Consider the following 19,136-nt stretch of genomic DNA (forward strand, 5'->3'; position numbering starts at 1 on the left):
GATGATAATGATGATGTATAGAAAATGTCTAATAAAAAGGTTGAGTAATCATATTGTGTCTAAATGTGTGTGTTTACATCCAGCATCCAAATTTTATGTTAGCTACTTTTAAACTCTTTGAGTTATCTGACCAGCTGCATGTGATGTTTATAATTTGTTTTACCAATGTTGTTGAAGTATTTCAGCAGGATAATTAAAAAAACAAACAAAAAAACAAACAAACATGTTTTTGGAGGAACATGGAGTATTACATGTGAATATTACAGTGAAATTGCAAGTAAACAACCAAACCAGATCATTTTTGACCCACTTATGCATCTAAGGGTTAATGTGGGTAGGTCTTACAGCTTTGTAACTAGCACCATTTGATTCCCTGACCCTGAAAATGTGGGTTTAGCAGTTAAAATCAACATTTCAACTTAATCAGAGGCTGAGATATTCCAAAAAGGGTTTATTGGCGGCCATTTAAAAAAAAAATCCAATATGGCTGCCATAAAGACATGTGGGCAAATGCAAACATTGATTTTCTGACTCCATATACTATAACCTTTCCAAAAATATATAGGTTAGCAAATCCCCAAAAAATTCCCACAAAAGTATATAAGGAACCGGACTAAATAGTACAGATTCAGATCAGCCTTATCGTCATCGTCATCGAGTAAAAATTTGTTTATCTTGTTTCAAAACTTTCGAACCCCAAATAAATGCACATTTAATTTCAGTAATCTATAATTTATAAATGCTCAGATAACCTTACTAATGTCTAAACCAGTCACACTTCCCTCGGTCCAGTCAACTCCAACTTGAGCATGGCCCAGGCTGAAAATGTGGATTCTCCACTCTCGAGATTTCTTCAGGCTCGTGGTGTACCAGAATACTGTCGCCTTCGCATGGAGCAAGATCTTGTAAATGTATTTTACTGTTTCATCCTTAAATTGTGTTAGTTTAAGGTGGCAGAATGCTAAGTAAGTGCTGTAGGGTCATTCCACGCCATTTCACCAAATTTCCACAAAATCTCACGCATCATGTTTTTTTGTTTTTTTTGAAAAAATTACCAGCTGGTCCCTTACTATCATGTACCAACCCAATACTTTTCAAGTTACAGCTCATTTTATGAGGGGAGTATGTGTCAATTTACAGGCCCAAAATCGTGTCATTTTTTCTCGGCCATTTTCAAAGGTCGATATCTCCGTAAGTATCACACATAGAAGGCTGAAATTTTGTAGGCCTGTACTCCTCTACTCTGTGTTCAAATAAAATCTATTGAAAGTTTGGTACCTCAACTCATTGTCATTTTATATTAACTTAAAAATGAAAAAAAAAAAAAAAAAACGTGTTCATTTCCATGGCGTACCATTTTTAGTCGCTACCTGTAGGTGTATGTTGAGTTACGGAGTGCTTTTGTTACAGCCAGCGTTGCATTCGGGTGAAAAAGAGCAGATGAAAGATGAAGTTTAATCAGCAGCTTTCTGGCATATTTATTTTGAGAACCAGCTCCGAGAACTAAGGCAAGCTCAAGTAAACAAAAATATATAAATTGACACACCTGCCATCTGTAACCTGCGCTGTAGTGCCTCCCTGTGACATACAACTGAGGCATGATTAACATACTTTAACAGTGTAGTACACCCTTAAATTTTTTTTGAGAATCAAGATATGTACTAGAACTGTTAAAAGAAATCATCAAATGTTGAAAATTTTAAATAGGTTATGTGTGAGGGTGAGAAAACACAATATGGTCCGATTTTCACATGAAAATAATGGCATGTGGGTAGTGATAAAAAAAAAAAAAAAGAATAATTTTAGGAAAAAGGTGCTCTTTTTGTTTGTATCTGAAAATCTGCAATAAAATATCATAATTACAATAAAGAAAGAAAGAGAAACAAAGAGAGACAGAGAGAGAGAGAGAAAGAAATGAGACTCGAAGATGAAAAGCCTTCCATTGGCTGAATAATGGTCACATGGGCTTTCACTGTAGACTCTGATTGGTTTTAGCCAATGGCCGCGTCTCAATTCTCTTTTCTCGCTTCCCTCTCCTTGATTCCCCTCCTTGATCCTCTATTTTTCAGCTGTCAATCAAATAGTCATATTAAGTGGTATCCTAAGAAAAACACGGAAAGAAGGAGTAAACAGAGGGAAGGAGACTTCAGGAGCAGACACCAAAAAGAAATAAAAGAATCAAACTTTATTGGTTCCAGTGAGGAGTTTATATCCTCTATCCTTCTGTATGTCCTCTGTGGGTGGGACTTTTTCACCCATTTCCTGCAGAATCGAGGAGAGGAATCAAGGAGAATGAAGCGAAGAAAAATAAATGAGACGCGGCCAGTAATAGCCACGAGAAGGCGAAGTCAATTCCATAGACTGTTCACGGATATATGAGATTGTTCCGTAGTCCGTAGTCATGCAGGCTTTTCTGGATTGGGTCTTCTCCTCGGAAGAAGAAGAAATGCACATTCTTACATCTATGGCGTACTTTATGTTCTTTATGTCGTTCTGCACTTTTATAACTTTACTTATGGTAGACGTACCGTACGGACGATATGCTTCCAGCAAGTATGGATTTCCAGTGAATGTCAAATTTGCCTGGTTCGTGCAGGAGTTGCCAGCCATCCTCGTGCCTTTTTTACTTGTATTTTTAACGTCAGCAGCCAAAATCTCGATGATGCCCAATCAGCTGATTATTGTCATGTATTTCTGCCACTACATTCATAGGTTAGTAACATGTTAGATTGATAATATGCCTGTAATTACAATCCCCTCCGATGGTTTTTGCAGGTCTCTTCTTTATCCATTTTTAATAAGAGGCGGTAAACCGACACCTTTCGTCTCGTTTGCTCTGGCTGTTATTTTCTGCATTTATAATGGCTACATGCAGATAAGATACCTGAGCCACTATGCTGAGTACCCCGCAGGATGGGTCTCTCACCCGTGCTTCATACTAGGTAATTATGCACACATGCAACACTAATAGAATGTCTAAGGTCGTTTTCACACCGCTAGTTCGATTATTTGGTCCGCACCAGGCAATAAAATTGTTATTATGTAGCAAATACACTCCAGTGCGGTTCGCTTTCACACCGGCAAACAAACCAAAACTGGTTCGCTTCACGTGTCTCTGTTTCCCCGGTAAAACAGCGATACTCCAGTTATCAACACCGATGTTCCTGTTAATACCACAGGCCGTCCTCATCTCAAATTATCACCATGAACTTATAAAACAGCAACATGTAGAACTTTGTACAAACTCACCGCATCAGCCCAGAGCTCGGGTAACAGCAGCAGCCAACAGTGCTCAAAGTAGCGCGCAGCTCCTCAGGACGGGGCTGGGGTCTGGTCCTTGGTCTTCTGTTACAAGCTCGTTGGTCAGATGGTCCGGAGGCTTCATCCTCCGTGTGCTGGTTCCAAACGGTGGCGAGCAAGACCAGTGCGCAATGACTGGGTCTGAGCGGGTACGTTCCGTCGTCTGCGCGCTGGTTCTGTGCGGGAAAGCGAGAATGCGCTGTGGACTACAGGTCCGGGCGCGCTGCTCCTGTCCTCCGCGCTCAAGAACCACGGCTGGTTCCAAGGTGGTGCAGCATCCGGACAGAAGCGTGAGTCCAGTTTGGTTTGTTATATGTTATTCTGAGCGTCCGTCCTTGGCGCATTTGGTTCTTCCCGGGGAAAGCGCTTCCTCAGGTCGAGGCTCCCCGCTCCAGCTCCTCTGAGCCCGGACTGAACCGGAGCTGCCCCAGCTGGTTCGGGACTCTGGTTTGGATCTAGTCCGACTGTATTTCTCACACTAGGCTAAAAGCAGGGACTTTTTTAAGTTGTATCAATTGAATGGGCGATTGCCTATTGCCATAAAATTATTTGGTTAATTAAAGCCTAAAATAACAAATGTTGGTTGCTGCGTGATCACGGGGGAACACCGGGTCATCTCTGTGCGTGTAGGTCCCGAACAGGGGTACGCACCCCCAATTTTGACTCACTCTGGAGCCACACGTTCGCACGTACAGTACTTGCTCTGATCTTCGTGTATTACGTTCTCAGTAATGGCCATTGTTGGTAAAATGATTCGAAAATGAATCGCGTCTGCGTCTGGACAACAATCTGTTACTGGGCTGGAGTCGTACAGCGCGTCATTTCAGGCAGAGGAGACGCGTGTCCCTCCCATGATGCATTTCGAATAGTCCGTTTGTCCATACTGTCTCTGGTTTGGACCCGGGTTCGCGTTCACACCAGAGGAACCGCACCAAAGTTGGTCATTTGGTGTGGATTCAAGCGAACCGAGACCACCTCTTTTTTGCGGTTTCGGTCCGCTTGATTTGGTTCGGGTCCGAGTCCGATTGACGCTTTCACACCAACGCAAACGAACCGAACTAACCACTTTTGGTTATGGACCGTTTGGTGCGCACCAAATACTATCGGTGTGAAAACACCCTAAAACAAACAAGACTACATTAAAATATTTATTCAATGTACTTGGGAAGGAAACTTACACATTTAGAAAAGACAGATTGTGAAAAGTTTAATGGCTTAATGGAAAAAAATCTAACCAGGCTTAAGTAACAGTCCGTAATTATTTAAGTTCAACTGGGGGCACATGAATGTTGTTATTGTAATAGTCAAAATAGACTCTGTTGTTGTTACCTCTTCAAAAACATACCTGGAGTTTTGCTGTCTACAGTTCCAGAGCTCAAAATGCTATGTTCCACCTTGTGATGTCATTTAGTGGTAGTTTTCCAAGTTATGGATTTTAAATCACAGTGGAGTGCGAATGAAACAAAACACAACTCCAGGTAGATTTTTAATGAGGCAACAACATTATAACATTGATAAAAAACAAAACCAAAAACAAAACCAAAAAAACAAAGCGTAATATCGGCCCTTTAATAAGCTGAGGCTACTTGGGCCTCCAAAGAAAAGCACTGCCACGCTTAACTTCCACTCTGTTACATTAGGTTGTACTGATGATCCAAAGCCATAAGCCCCTATAGGTCTCAAACTTTAATTTAGAAATAGGTCACATTTGTCTAGATTGTTTAAGGACACCACCTACTGAAAAGTGAAAGAATTTAAATTAGGCTTAGACATCAGTAGCTTGTGTGAAAGTGGTTTGTTGTTTTCTTAGTGAGTTTGACCATTGAAATGATATCTTGAATATGCACAATTACTTAAATGTGTTAAACAACTTACTACAGACATGTTTTGATGAAAACTAATGTCACAACAGAGTTCACAGACTCAGAGCCAGTTTTGTGTAACTACAACCTCTCCATAAACAATGAATACATTATTTTCAGGATTTTTACTGTGGCTGTTTGGCTGGGTGGTGAATATGCATTCAGACCATATTCTGAGGAACCTGAGGGAACCAGGAGAGACTGGATATAAGATTCCCAGAGGTAACATCTTGAGTGCTGTTTGTGATATTTTGATAATTTCAAATGAATATTATTGGTTTGGTAGCAGGAATAGGTGTCCCCCTACTTGGTTTAAAACAAACTTGGGTATAGGCTACAGTTCTTAATAGGCTAATCAGTTTTGAGGAATTGTTTTAACAATTTTTTTACCACATACAATCAAGATTACTCACCAGGGAGCTCAGCGCATTAAAACACGCAGCTCCAGCTGTATATTTGCTTGTATACTGTTGTTGGCAAACTGTCCGTGTGTGTTGTGTGTTGTTAAAATCAAAATACAGTGTCTTTTGATTTTAAATGTTTTTTTCATTTATAAACAAAACAAAAAAAATGTGCACAGTTCAAGTGCCTCTTTTATACCACAAGTGTTTAAAATGTAGCCTCAATTATTTTTATTATACGTCTACAGGTTCGAGGACAGAAGTGTACATATTACTTGCAGCAGGGAACACATCTGTTTTGTAAAAAAGAAACAAAATCAGCTTCAGTTGTAGCAACCAAGGTGTATGGCATATTTGCATGCGTCAAAGACACCCTGGAGAGTTTAACCTGTGTCTTCTTCTGAAGGAGTGCTCTGATACTACTAATAATTCTTTCATCACCTTCTGCACTAAAGTGTGTTGGGAGGAGCAAATCATTAGATTAATGGATCATAACCATGCACACTCTTAAAATTTGAATAATATAGGATACGTTTTAAAACTCAATGAGCTACACAGCACTGCAATATTAAAATGGTAACTTTAAACTTTTTATATTTATGTTTTTGATGTTCCACAGTCACATGACTTCCTGTCCCTTTAAGATGGAAGCCTCCTCGGGTTTATTGTTGTCATTGCAAATCCTCTTTTCTGGGATAAGTTGAGAAAGTTATGAGTCCTTTGCTAACTGAGGGTTTACTATCTCCAAGTTTTCCAACTAGTTGTCTGCCTTAGGGGAGATTAACCCTGAGTTAACGCCAGGTTTATTGAACTTCCTTTGTGAAACATGGCTGCTTTACAGTTAGCCAGGACAGGCGAACAAAGACAAGTACAGTGATTACAGCATTCATGTAGTACATATATTTATCAGTAATATGTTGAAAAAGCTGAAATACTTTCAACCTTACCAACCTGAGGATGAATGCTTTGATCAGCTTTGACCAGCTTTGATCACTTAGCCACACCAAGAGAAGGTTGAGATCCTTCTTGGAGTTGGTTGGTTGGCTAATTCCAGCTTTTGCAACTAGACCAGCCTCTGTATGACCCAGTACTTGTGTCAGCAACCAGGTTTGTGGTGTCCAGATTTTGAACTGCCTTTTACTGTACACTGATGCTTTGGATGTTGGGCTCTTGGGCTGGTGCGTCTGTGTGCAACCTCACAGTCTCCTCGAGCTGGTTGCCCATCCTGCTCAAAAGTCTGGTTTTATAAAGTCCTCCAATGGGGGAGCAGCAAGCTGAGCCCGCAGCCGGAGCTGGAGCCCATGGCCTGGCCCGCAGAGGCTCGGACACATTGCATCTCACGTGGTCAGAAAAAAGTGAAAAAAGTGTCAAGAAAAGACGTCAAACTTAAAGAAACGCTCGCTGTGGCCTTTTAAAAAAATAAAAGCCAGTGAGACACAGACGTTTACAATAAAAAAATAATATATATAAAAAATAAATAATAAAAACTGCATTAACGGCGTTAAAATAATTGTCAGCAATAATGACTTAATTAGTTAAAGCAAAATTAACTCTTTAATGTGCCAGGCCCTAGAATAGATTCTCAGATCTCACAGCCCCCACACATGTTTGACCTGCAAGCTGTATTTTGGGCACCCTTGTGTTAGACCAGGGGTGTCAAACTCATTTTGGTCCGGGGGCCATATCCAACCTACTTTGATCCCAAAGGGGCTGGATCAGAAAACTCATGGCATATATACCCCAAAAATGACAATAAGTTCAAACATTTGTGCAAATGCAAATGTATTACAGAAATCTTTTTTAATTGATGAACTCTTTTACAAAATATTATAATATTATGAACAACCAGAAACTTTAAGAAAAATGCTATTTCAACACAATGTTTTAACATTAACTTGTATGCAAATAGGAAAAAGTCAATTTTTCTTGGAAAATCCTGCACTCAGAGTCTACTTTTCTCATTTTTGACATTTTGCTGATGAGGGTGTCACGGTCAACAGTCAAAACGATAGTCCTTTAAGAGCATTTGGAAAGAGGCAAGTCTCATTTGTGCTGCTCTGGTGGGAGGCAGACACGCACAGAGGTGCTGGAGACGCTGCTTTACTAAGCGGCGCAGAAAATTACCAAAATTTTAATAGAAAATATTATTAAAATATTTTAGTTGAAAATCAGCCGAGGGCCAGATTAAAGGTCTTGGAGGTCTGGATCCGGCCCCCGAGCCGCATGTTTGACACCACTGTGTTAGACCAATCTCATTGTTCCTCATATATCCAGACTCTGCCTCTATTCCTCTCTTTAGTCCACCAGGTATTGCCCAGTATTACAGCTCTATTTGAAATATGGTTATGGTTATGGTGGAGTTTATATTTTAGTTCCACTTTAAGTTCTTTAAGTTTTAATGACTTTGTGAATTTTGTTAAAACCTCAGTGTTACCTACAAAATGAAATGAAGGTGGAGGTCTTTGATTTGATGGGAAGTGTTTTTACCTCAGTAATTTGTGTGTCTCCTACTTATGACCATATGAGCCAGCTTCCTCACAAGAACATTTAAGGATATTTTTATTTTTGAACACGTTGATATTGACTTATTGATGAAACAATTGGTCTTCATGACCACCATTACTAGGAGGATGGCCGTAGTGTTATGCCTGGTGATGTGCAATTTTAAATATTTCATTGTCAGTGTATGTGCACTAAAAGTCTCTTCTTTTTCCCAACAGGGGGGATATTTGAATATGTGTCAGGAGCAAACTTCTTTGGAGAAATAATAGAGTGGGCAGGCTTTGCTCTGGCTGCTCAGTCTGCCCAAAGTTTAGCATTCTCCATCTTCACCACAATAGTTCTTAGCAGCAGGGCTTTTTCCCACCACAAGTATGTATAAAACACACATGCACTACTTGGTAGCAGCTTCATCTGTCTGTGATGCTTGCTTTGCCTAAAAAGTTTTTTGTATTTTTCAGATGGTACCATGAGAAGTTTGATGACTACCCCAAAAACAGAAAAGCACTAATACCATTTTTGCTTTGAGGCAGAACAAGGTAATTCGATGGAACATTAATTGATATACAAATGTTCTTTTTATTTGTTTATATTTGGACAGTAAAACTTTGAAATTGCTTAGTGCCTCCATGAAATAATATTATATCAACAGTGCGGTTTATCATGGCATCAGTACATCATTTTTATAGGAGGACTCCCATATATATGATTGTGACAAGATTCAGTATTTTTGTTCTACTCCCTCCACAGTTTTTGACATCTTCATGATATGACTTCTAACAAGTGGAAAAAAACATACCCATCTCAGTGGTGTAAAGGCTATAGAAATAGCCAGGCTTCATGGAAATCACATGAATCATCAAACACACCTTTCAATAACTCACTCATGCCTGAAATGAGATGTATAAGATATTCTCTGGATGCACTGCTGCAGTTATTTTCACCTGCTGTGGGAAGGAGTTTCTTTCACTGAGGGAAACCTGAAGTTTGAAGTTTGTCTAGTGGTTTGTTTTCTTTCTTTCTTTCTTTCTTTTTTTTTTTTTTTTTTTTTTGGTTGTAGACAAACAGGATTTTAGACATGTGGCTTTAACTCAAATGAATTGCATATTATTGAGTTCTTGATGGGATTTTTGTTTGAGTAAGTGAGTAGCTATGTATATGTCTGAATGTGTTGCATAAAAAGCTACATATCCAGGCTGACACATAGCTTGCTCTGGGGGGCTTCCTCCTTCCAGTGTCACATGCTGCACGTGTGTGGTCAAGGTTGGGGCCGTGCATTATGCAAGATCTGTTTCTATCTCTTTTACAAGTAAATAAAATACTACCACCACCCTTTTTCTCTTCAAACTGTTAGGGAATTTTATGGCTTGGGGCAATAGGCTTTTATTGTTGATTTAAAAAATATGTTGGCCTATTAATAATTGATAATAAGCACCCAGGATTAGGTTTATTACTTTACACTTTACATCTTATTTATGTATTTATTGTAATTATTTTTTTGTTATTTACTATATATATATATATATATATATATATATATATATATATATATATATATATATATATATATATATATATATATATATATATATATATGGTGTTATTTAGCATGCCGTAGATGAAAGCTAGTTTTGCAAACAATGAAGATTGTTTATCTTATTGGTGCCTTTAAACAAAGGTCTTCAGATTAATGTTGTTTTTGATACGTTTGTCAGAATTAAGCAGGCTATACATATGCTTTTCTAGACGACGGGGGAACCCCTAAAAATCCCACCTCCCATTCCATCTCATCCTTATGCAATGCGTCCTTTCTAGTTCTCATTAATGCACAGCTTCAAGTCCACAGTTTTTCTCCATTTGCAGCAAAGGTAATATGCTCCGGTTGATGCTTGATGAAATGTGTGTAATATTTACGGGGTAGTTTATCATTTATGTAGAGGTGAAGAGTGGGCGTATGGGGGGCGCAGTCATCATTTAAAGAAAGCCTTCATGGCGCATGCGCGTGGATTTGAAGAGAATACGCCATATTGAATTCCCGTAGGATTCGGATAGCATTTTTCCAGTTAGCGGTACAGGGGACCACTTCCAATGGTCCGGGTTTGGTTTAATGTATAAATACGTATCTTTCTCTTATCCCGCTTTGTGCCGTGGCCTTTAAAAGGCCCCACCGCCTGTTCTGGACCACAACGGGCTCGCAAGTGGTAGTTAGATAGTTGTCGGGAGGTTGCCAGAGAAAGAAGTTGAATGGATCCGAGGGTAGCTTGGATTCAGCCCGAACAGAAAGGACCTGCGAACGCTTTATGGATGCACGTCTGGGAGACCTCTCAGGGACTACGCACTCTCTCCGCTCAGCAGAAGCTTCACAATCAAAACCACAACCATTGTGTCAATTACGCAGCATTAGATGTTTTAAAAAATGTGGCGACCGCGGTGGCATCGAGCATTTGCAGCAGCAATGGTAACGTTACAAGCGGTATGAGCAGCAGCCATCACAGCATCTCAAACGGCACTAGTGGCACTGCGATGTCCTCTCTGGGGATAACGCTGTGCAACGGGAATGCACCGGATTCTTACACCACGGCAAACACTACGGGCCAGAGTCGGAGTAAAAATCAGAAAACGGGATCTGTCTCCTCGGTATCATCTCAAGAATCTGGGCCGGACAGCCCACCTCCCAGTAGCAGCTCTCTTGAGAGGACTATCGGTGGAAATGTCACCGGGAATATGGGGACTGCCAATCTACTGCTACACTTGAGCGACAGCATGGACAATGTTAATCTTTATCAGCACCATCAGCGTGTGCACGAGCAGTCCGTGTACAACTTGCAGCAAATTTGCGCAAATCGTCACCAGGTTCTCTCTGTACCTGTACCTGTTAATCACCCTCACAGTCACCATCCAGGCCGAAGGAAATGTGACAATAAGGCCAGCACTTATGGCATGAATTACTTGCTTTCAAATTGCACTAATGGCAATTTTGTGAGCGCTTGGACGCCTTGGAAGACGAAGAAGTACAATCCTGGAGTCCTTGGGTAAGCGCCTTTTATTGTCATATGTGTTATTATACATACGACCTGGCACAGTGTAATGATTATAGAGATGTATAGTACATTTATAATTTACGGGAAGTTTTTGTAAGAAGTCAAATAAATTTTACATAAGACGCGCAGCAGGGGACCGGAAGTGGTTGTTGTGTAATTAAAACTCAAGTAAAATTAAAGGTCCTCGCAAAGCAACGTTGGACCTACTTTTCTGCAAACGAAAGTTTATTTTTTTGTTTGTTTGTTTTTTTTTAAATTTTGTAATATTTTCATGAATAGTCATATTTGTTTGCCATGTAACACAAATAAAAAATGTTAACCTGGAGTTTTATTATGAAGGGCTTTCATCGGTTACAGAATACTATAATCTGGACTGTTTTGACAAGAGCAGTGAAGAGAAAAAAAATGCAAAATGGTAAAATGTTTGCCATGGCATAAATTGAGAAAAAAATGCCCAACATTTGTGTCATCAAATGTCAACATTTTAGTAGAGTAATGGCGTAAATCATTTACTGAGCAGTACTGTTGGTTTGATTTGTACTTTTGCAAATGAAACTCACATCACAGATGGTGAAGATGAATTTGATGTTATCTGTTAAGTCATAGGCATGATTACAGGTCTGAGTGTTTGGGAGAACTTAACATGCAGGTAATTTGTTATGTTTGTAATGTAGTGTTATGCCCATATGGAACTTTATAGTGCAAGGAATAGTTAAAGATTCTACACATGTTGCTTGTTGTATTGTGCCTTTTTCATGGGTTGCACAAGATAATGTGCAAGTTTTGGCATGCTGCTGTTTGTCTCCAGGGTTGAAAGAAAGGGTTACAAAAGTAACGTCACATTGATAGTATCTTGTAATGATTGATAGCACATGGTGGAAACACTATGTAAGATTTAAATATCTAATCGACATATTACATCATTATCACAGCTGTTTTACAAAATAGTGTAACATAGAAATACAAGTTTTGAATGAGGATGTACCTCAGAAGTGTGAAGAATATCCACCAGTAGTACAAGTGAAACCTTCTAACTGCGTTGCCTCCAGCCTAATAGACTGGTAATAGAGGCAGGGACTCCCTGTTCTCTTTTTCACACTGACACTTCTAGGAAAAACAGGAGGGAATGATTGATATATGTACCTCAAGAATAGCATAAATTATGTATGGAATTAAATCCAGGATTACATTTTTAAATCTTTTAACCATTTTATTTTTTGTGCAGGCTACATGAGGAAATAATGGATTTCTACAAGTTCATGTCCCCTCGGCCAGAAGAAGAAGCTATGAGGAAGGAGGTGGTGAACCGAATAGAACGGATCATCAAGGAGCTCTGGCCCACTTCAGATGTAAGATATAAACCGTTATGACCCAGTTGAACATGCTGTTAAAAAATGCTATACGTCAGTGCAGATAAGAATTCACAGTGTACTAAAAAATGAAACGGAAGTACTGGCATGGTGGTGAAGTAATACTTCTATCATTATTTAATCATGTAAAACACATGCATATGAGATTTGTTGGCTGCCAGTCCTCCACTTCAGCCAGACTGCCCAATAAATGGATTGAACTGCTGATTTGTAGTCTCTCTTCATCTCCTTCTATTAATCCTAGACTTACTCTGTGCTGTAGCCTTGTCACAGGCCGAAAAAGAGGGAACTTTACTTTGCTTTCTTTTGAGAGAACAGTTGCATTGGCAGCTCTCTCTGTTGGCAGCATTTGAAGTGAAACACAGAAATACTTAGGCGTTTTTTCTCTCTATTTTGAGACCATCTGAGAAGAATATGTAAATCATGTCTGCAGTTATTATTTGCAATAGTCTGTCCCTGTACCTTTTACTAAATTTAAGGTTCCCTTTATTTTTAATACTTCTTTTCCACATTTCTCCAGGTTCAAATATTTGGCAGCTTTAGTACAGGATTGTACCTACCAACCAGGTAAGGGTTGCTAAAAAAATAGAATCTATTCTCTTATATCCTATAGTAATAATAATATGCATTTTTCTCTTAGTGACATTGATCTTGTGGTGTTTGGGAAATGGGAGCGGCCTCCACTACAAGAGTTAGAACAAGCTCTTCGCAAACATAATGTTGCAGAACCGTTCTCCATTAAAGTGCTTGACAAAGCTACAGTGAGTCAGGTTAAATCATGTGTTTATGTACCCCAACATTTAGCTACATATAGTCAATATGGATTGTAGTAAGATAAGAAATTACATTGCTCAAACTGAAATGAGTGCAATTGTTTTCATCCAATCCTCATATTATTGTGTGTTATTGATCACCAGGCAAATTAGGTTAAGGGCATGTTTCCAGTGTTACTGTTGACATGGTGCGCTGCTCTAAAATATGCACGAACAGATGTCTATCAAAAGCATCAGTGACTTTTTTATTTTACTTGATGGTCCCATCTGTCTTACTATGGTAATTAATGAGTTATATTAAATATCATGGTTATTTTTGTGTATCTAGGCACAATTAAAATGTGGAAACACTACAATGCATTTGAGCATATTTAGAGAAGATAGCCTTATAATATTGGTAAAAGATTAATGTATTGTTTGTGTCTGCCATCTGGTCATATTATGTTGTGTACATTTAGCCATCTTTAGTGGGGTTTCTCTCAGCTAGCCAGTATTTGATTTAAAATTTGGCAGTGATGGGACTTTAAATGTATATAATGCATCCTTACAATGAACTAGGCCAATTTAAGTGTTTCCATATCACAAAAAGTACCGTTTTATTGCCTATTACAACTAGCCCTGTTGTGCTTATTTTGTATTGAGTGAGTTAGTTAGCTTGATAGATGCCTTTTTCCAACAGATACTAATGTAATGCTTAATTCACACAGGTGCCAATCATTAAGTTGACAGACCAGGAAACAGAGGTGAAAGTCGACATCAGTTTTAATGTGGAGACTGGAGTCAAAGCAGCCAGCTTTATTAAAGATTATGTTAAGGTAAGGCCTATCTGTTATTTATTTAATGTAAATGTATGTGGTTTTGTTCATGTTAAATGTTCTATGTGGAGGGTGTAAATGGTGTATATTATTAAAATCACTAGAAAAACTGCTATACAAAGGTTGTACTTGCATTTGTCAATAAGATCGACCACAAGTAACATATAATTACATTTTAAACTGTTGTCTAAATTTAGCCATTGGAAATTCCCCTCATGAACACAGTTGAAAGAGCTTTACTTATATTGCCATTATAGCTCATTTTTCCAAAAGAGTGACCTAAAAGACTTTGCTGCCAATTTGACTTAGTTAGAATGTGCTGTACCCTTTGGCTCATGGGGTTTAGTTAAAACAGAGAAATTCTCCATGTGGATGCTCAGCCAGCTGTCAGCCTTGGTGCTTTGTTGTTTCTACATATTCTCATAGTACATGTTGGAGCTTGAAAGCCTGTTGTAGACAAGGTTGCTGAGCATCAGTACAGTGTTAAACGATGTTGTTAATGCATGGGTGGAGCACACTTTAGTGCAGTCATGTCAATGAGAGGTCACCTTACTATGAGGCCTCCTCTACCAGACTCCCATGCAGCCAATGCTTGCTCAACCCCTCCCAGCTGTGTTCTCACTTCTTTAGAGCATATTTGAAAGGTCAGTCTAGCTCTGTTGCTCATTTGGCACAGATATACACATATACAGCCAAGAGGTGAGACTACCTTTTCTATTGGAAAATTAACATCTCATTCTTAAAAGGTACAAGCATTGTCATGTCTGAGGCTATATTTAACATCTCCAAACTGTGGCCCAGTTGCAGATGTTTTTTTTATTTTTTTATTGTAGTTAACTATTCTGCAAAACATCTTTTGTGTGGTCTTTTACATATAGACATTTGATACATAATTAAATTTATGAAAATAAATCTTAACCCTACATATCTAATTTTTCTTCTGCGTTTTTCTCCAACCAGAAGTATCCTGTTCTGCCTTACCTCATCTTTGTGCTTAAGCAGTTTTTACTGCAGAGAGACTTAAATGAAGTCTTCACTGGAGGAATCAGCTCCTATAGCCTTATCCTTATGGTCATCAGTTTCCTACAGGTACATAAAGTGAAGCTACATTGCATTGGAAGGTATTTTGATAACAGTTTAAATAGTTCCTATTCTCTCTCTTCTGTAGCTTCATCCTCGTATTGATGCAAGGAATCCAAATGAGAACTTGGGTGTCTTACTAATAGAATTCTTTGAGTTGTATGGTCGCCATTTTAACTACTTGAAAACGGGAATCCGCATAAAAAATGGAGGTGCATACATTGCCAAAGAAGAGATCATGAAATCTTTGACAAATGGATCCAGGCCGTCTATGTTGTGCATTGAAGATCCCTTGCTCCCAGGTAACATGCATAATACTATTCTTGTTTTCAAGTTTCTCTATTTGCACAAGTTGGTTTATTGTGGTTCATTGGTTTTCTTTACATGTAGGTAATGATGTAGGCAGGGGTTCATATGGTGCCATGCATGTCAAACAAGTGTTTGACTATGCATACACTGTCCTGAGTCATGCTGTGTCCCCACTCGCTCGATCATATCCCAACAAAGACTCTGAAAGGTTAGACCTTACTGCAGTCCAATAGTTGACTGTTTTTCTTATGATGCTCTAACATTTTAGGCATGTTTTTTGCAGCACCTTAGGTCGAATCATCAGACTGACTCAGGAAGTTATTGACTACAGAGAGTGGATTATTAAGAAGTGGGGCGGTCGCGATCTTTCAAGAACGGAAAGCAGAGGTACAAATGCATATTTTTTATTAATTCGCAGTGATTAGAATACTTGAGTCTGATTCAGTCCCTCAGTTTCAGAGCATGAGTCCAGTTGTGTGAACTCAGAGGAGCACAGGGACTCTGTGTCTCCCCCCAGCGCAGACTCTCCTATGTCTATCTCCAGTCCACAACAACACTCCTCTGCCTCCTCCGTGTCGTCACTGTCTGGATCAGACAATGTAAGGAGACATACTCTTTATTTTACACATGCAAGGTTGTTTGGTACAATCTTCATCAGTATTTTCAACAGGATTCCGACTCCACTCCACCATGTCCCATCCCTCCCCTTCCCCCTTACCCATCATTTCCACATTTGGGACTGGCTTTACCACCAGGATTCAGCATGGGGTCTGGTAAACACAACATTGGAGCACACCCTCTCCTCATACCTCCAGTTTCACAGGTATTTAGTTATAAATTAGTAAATTAGGAAGTTAGGAAGTTATAATTGACTATTTATTGCTTTTGTTCTCCTTCTCCAGGCTCATGTCTCACTGGCCGGTGGTCTAGCAATGCACTCCTTGCCTGGCAGACAGGTGTGTATAGACACCAGGCTCCCTCACTTCTTCCACATGCCCTCCCCAGCCCATGCTCATGCCCCTGCCCCTTCTAGCCCCCAGCCTCTGTCCAGCTCCCCCTCCAGCCACGCCCACAAGGTAGGATGCCACCCACACACATGACCATTGTAATCCCAAAATCTTTTCAGCACTGCCTTTCATAATGCCATGCTAGTCACACCATCCTATTTCAATTTGGTGCATCTCTTTAATGTTGTAAACCTCTTAAGGGAAACTGTTCATTCACATACAGTATTTGTTTGTCCTTTTTATACTGTTTTGTAGAACGGAGCAAAATTCAACATCAAGGGCTTCCATAATCCACCACTGGTCAACAATCCTGTCCTGGCTAACCGTGGACACGTGCACACGCATACACAATATCACCGTAACACTTGGAGACGTAGAAAGCGGGACAGCCTCCCAGTCAGCCTCAGCAGATAGGAGCCACTTGTTGCTCTCCTTTCTTTCCTCCATAGCCTCTTTGGTGCAAGCATCAGCGTTTAAGATTGTCTTGAAAAAGACCGGATCCTCAAACGTAGGATCACCGACCTGCAGCACTGAGCGCTGTATATTCTTCCTGGAAGCTCTACCTTCATATTTCCACTTATTCCGTTTCTGTGTCATACCTTGCAGTCACATTTACTTGCAGTATTTTTCATTCAGGTCATTTTGTTAATTTGAACTTGTTTTTTTATTGACAAGTCATTCTGACCATGTCAAGCCTATTGCAGCCAAGCTGCTCGTGGTAGTGTTACCTTTTCACTTGAAAAATTAACACTTGAGAACAAAGGTTTCATTTGGTGCAATAATGTTATCTTTTTGAAACTAATGTAAATGCTTATTTAATTTTGTGCATATACGTAAGGCATTTTTATATTATTTTATTTTTGTAGGGTTTTTATTTGTTTACGGACCTTTCTCCAGGCAGCATCTTGAGTGAGTTTATCACTTCTATTTTATTGTAATTGAATGTGTGTATGTTGCTGTGTCTCATGAGTCTGAGATGGACCTGTATTCAGAAATCTCTTATCCCTTCTTTCTGCCTCTTTCTGCTCCTGGTTCTTTTAGTGGAACTAAACTGCTCTTTGACAGTTCAAATTACAATCTCTGTAAATTTAAACTTAAAAACTGTAACATATATCCACATTATGCTGAAGGAGGATGCTGCTCTGGGACACACTGACATCTCAGTATTGCCATTGAAAATTGAGCCTCAGATTTGGTGTATTGAGCTCAGAGCATTATTTAGGTTCCGCCAGTTACCGTGTGTTTTTTCTATTATATTTGTTTGTCAAGGGAAGGGTTAACAGTTAAGGCAAACTTCTTTCAAAAGGATGTTTACTGTGTGGTAAATGCTGCACTTATTGTAGACTGAAATGTATTATTTTGGAAGCTTGGTGATAGTAGGCATAGACTACTTTTACAATCCTTAGATTTACCAGGAGAGGAAAGAGGTAAAATTGTACACCGAAGGAAGGGAACGGGTATTTTTGAACATCCAGAAAGGGAATTCTATTATGATTCCATTCAGGAATCTTGTACATTTGATTGCCAGGTACTTCCGCTAATTGTTTGCAATGCCTTTCTTTGTGTTTACTTGGGGTGTGTGTATGTGGTTTTCAGTGATGCGTGTCTCACTACTTTCCCACTCTCGCAGAAAAGACTGTTCAAACTAGACACTACTCCGAGAACTCTACGCACACCGGTGTTATTACTATGCAAGTGGATTTAACTATTGTGTCTCTTCTCTTGTCTAGTCTGTTGTTTGTGGTTTCCTTTGTTTTCTCACTGAAAAACTCTGCCTGTTGGAATGGAGTAATGTTACAAAGCATCAGACTCTAAAAAGCCAACGTTTTGAATGACCTCTGGCCTGCTCTCCTCATCTTGTACTTGTATGAAGGGCATAAAATGTTCCTTGTTTTTCCTTCAGTTTCCCTGTCGAGTATAAGGAAGCAGGGCTGTTCCCTTTGTGGTTGGGTATGAGTCTGTGTTGTGCGTAACATACTGAAATATTTGTGAGATTTGTGACTTTTGCCACCACTAGTTTTAAACCAACACACAATGGTTGATCAGCAAGTGCACCCAGAATGTGCCCTGCACTCTGTAAGTGTACTCAAGCAGGCCAAATTGTAATCCAACTTTACCTTATTTTTTACAATGTGTTTTGCACTAGTACACTATTGGGTTTTTGTTTTCTGGTTAAGCCATGGCAACTCTAGTTAGTCAAGAACTGTACCCCCCCCCCCACAAGGAGAAGCACAGTATGAGTTTATTTTTCAATACTCATTTGGTCATTTGAGAAGAGTATTACATTTGTCATGCATTTCCCATGATTAATTTGAAACGAGATGTACTCAATTGAAATTATACCCCACTTTTATAAGTGGCAATAATGTTGGTCATGTAAAGTTGTTGACTGTTGGAGTTGTCTGCATCTTCACAGCAAAGTCTAACTTGTGCTGTCTCCCAGAGTGGGTATGGATTAAACTAAGGCTCTGTTCATTTCAGCAGTCCAACATGGTTCACTCTTCTTCCTGTTGAGTTTTCTCTCAACTGACACTGATGGAAGTGCTAAAACAAAGGTTCTGGTTGTGCTTTTGCCAAATTGCCTTCACTTCTCGGGTCTGGTGTGAGTAAGAAGAAACCAGGGCAACAGAGACTAGCTCAGACCACTGAGACTTTAGTGTACACATGAACATGTAGATG

General features: G+C 39.4%; 2 protein-coding genes across 2 annotated transcripts; both read left to right on the forward strand.

Moving 5' to 3' along the window:
• The first annotated feature begins 2,347 nt into the window (after nucleotides 1-2,347).
• srd5a1 (steroid-5-alpha-reductase, alpha polypeptide 1 (3-oxo-5 alpha-steroid delta 4-dehydrogenase alpha 1)) lies at nucleotides 2,348-9,395 on the forward strand. Its single transcript, XM_020932841.2, has 6 exons — nucleotides 2,348-2,712; nucleotides 2,776-2,942; nucleotides 5,283-5,384; nucleotides 8,284-8,434; nucleotides 8,524-8,601; nucleotides 8,813-9,395. The coding sequence occupies exons 1-5, from the start codon at nucleotides 2,402-2,404 to the stop codon at nucleotides 8,588-8,590; spliced, it is 798 nt and encodes a 265-aa protein (XP_020788500.2). The 5' UTR covers nucleotides 2,348-2,401; the 3' UTR covers nucleotides 8,591-8,601; nucleotides 8,813-9,395.
• A 657-nt stretch (nucleotides 9,396-10,052) lies between these two features.
• On the forward strand, nucleotides 10,053-18,935 carry tent4a (terminal nucleotidyltransferase 4A). The gene is made up of 13 exons (XM_055157629.1): nucleotides 10,053-11,094; nucleotides 12,329-12,452; nucleotides 12,994-13,040; nucleotides 13,114-13,234; nucleotides 13,954-14,061; nucleotides 15,022-15,150; nucleotides 15,230-15,443; nucleotides 15,532-15,658; nucleotides 15,734-15,837; nucleotides 15,904-16,049; nucleotides 16,121-16,273; nucleotides 16,353-16,526; nucleotides 16,713-18,935. Exons 1-13 carry the CDS (start codon nucleotides 10,307-10,309, stop codon nucleotides 16,869-16,871), a joined length of 2,394 nt encoding a protein of 797 aa, XP_055013604.1. The 5' UTR covers nucleotides 10,053-10,306; the 3' UTR covers nucleotides 16,872-18,935.
• Nucleotides 18,936-19,136: the final 201 nt, after the last annotated feature.

Source organism: Boleophthalmus pectinirostris, unplaced genomic scaffold (assembly GCF_026225935.1).
Source record: "Boleophthalmus pectinirostris isolate CB_2022bp ecotype Guang Dong unplaced genomic scaffold, ASM2622593v1 HiC_scaffold_21, whole genome shotgun sequence".
Classification (NCBI taxonomy): Eukaryota; Metazoa; Chordata; class Actinopteri; order Gobiiformes; family Gobiidae; genus Boleophthalmus; species Boleophthalmus pectinirostris.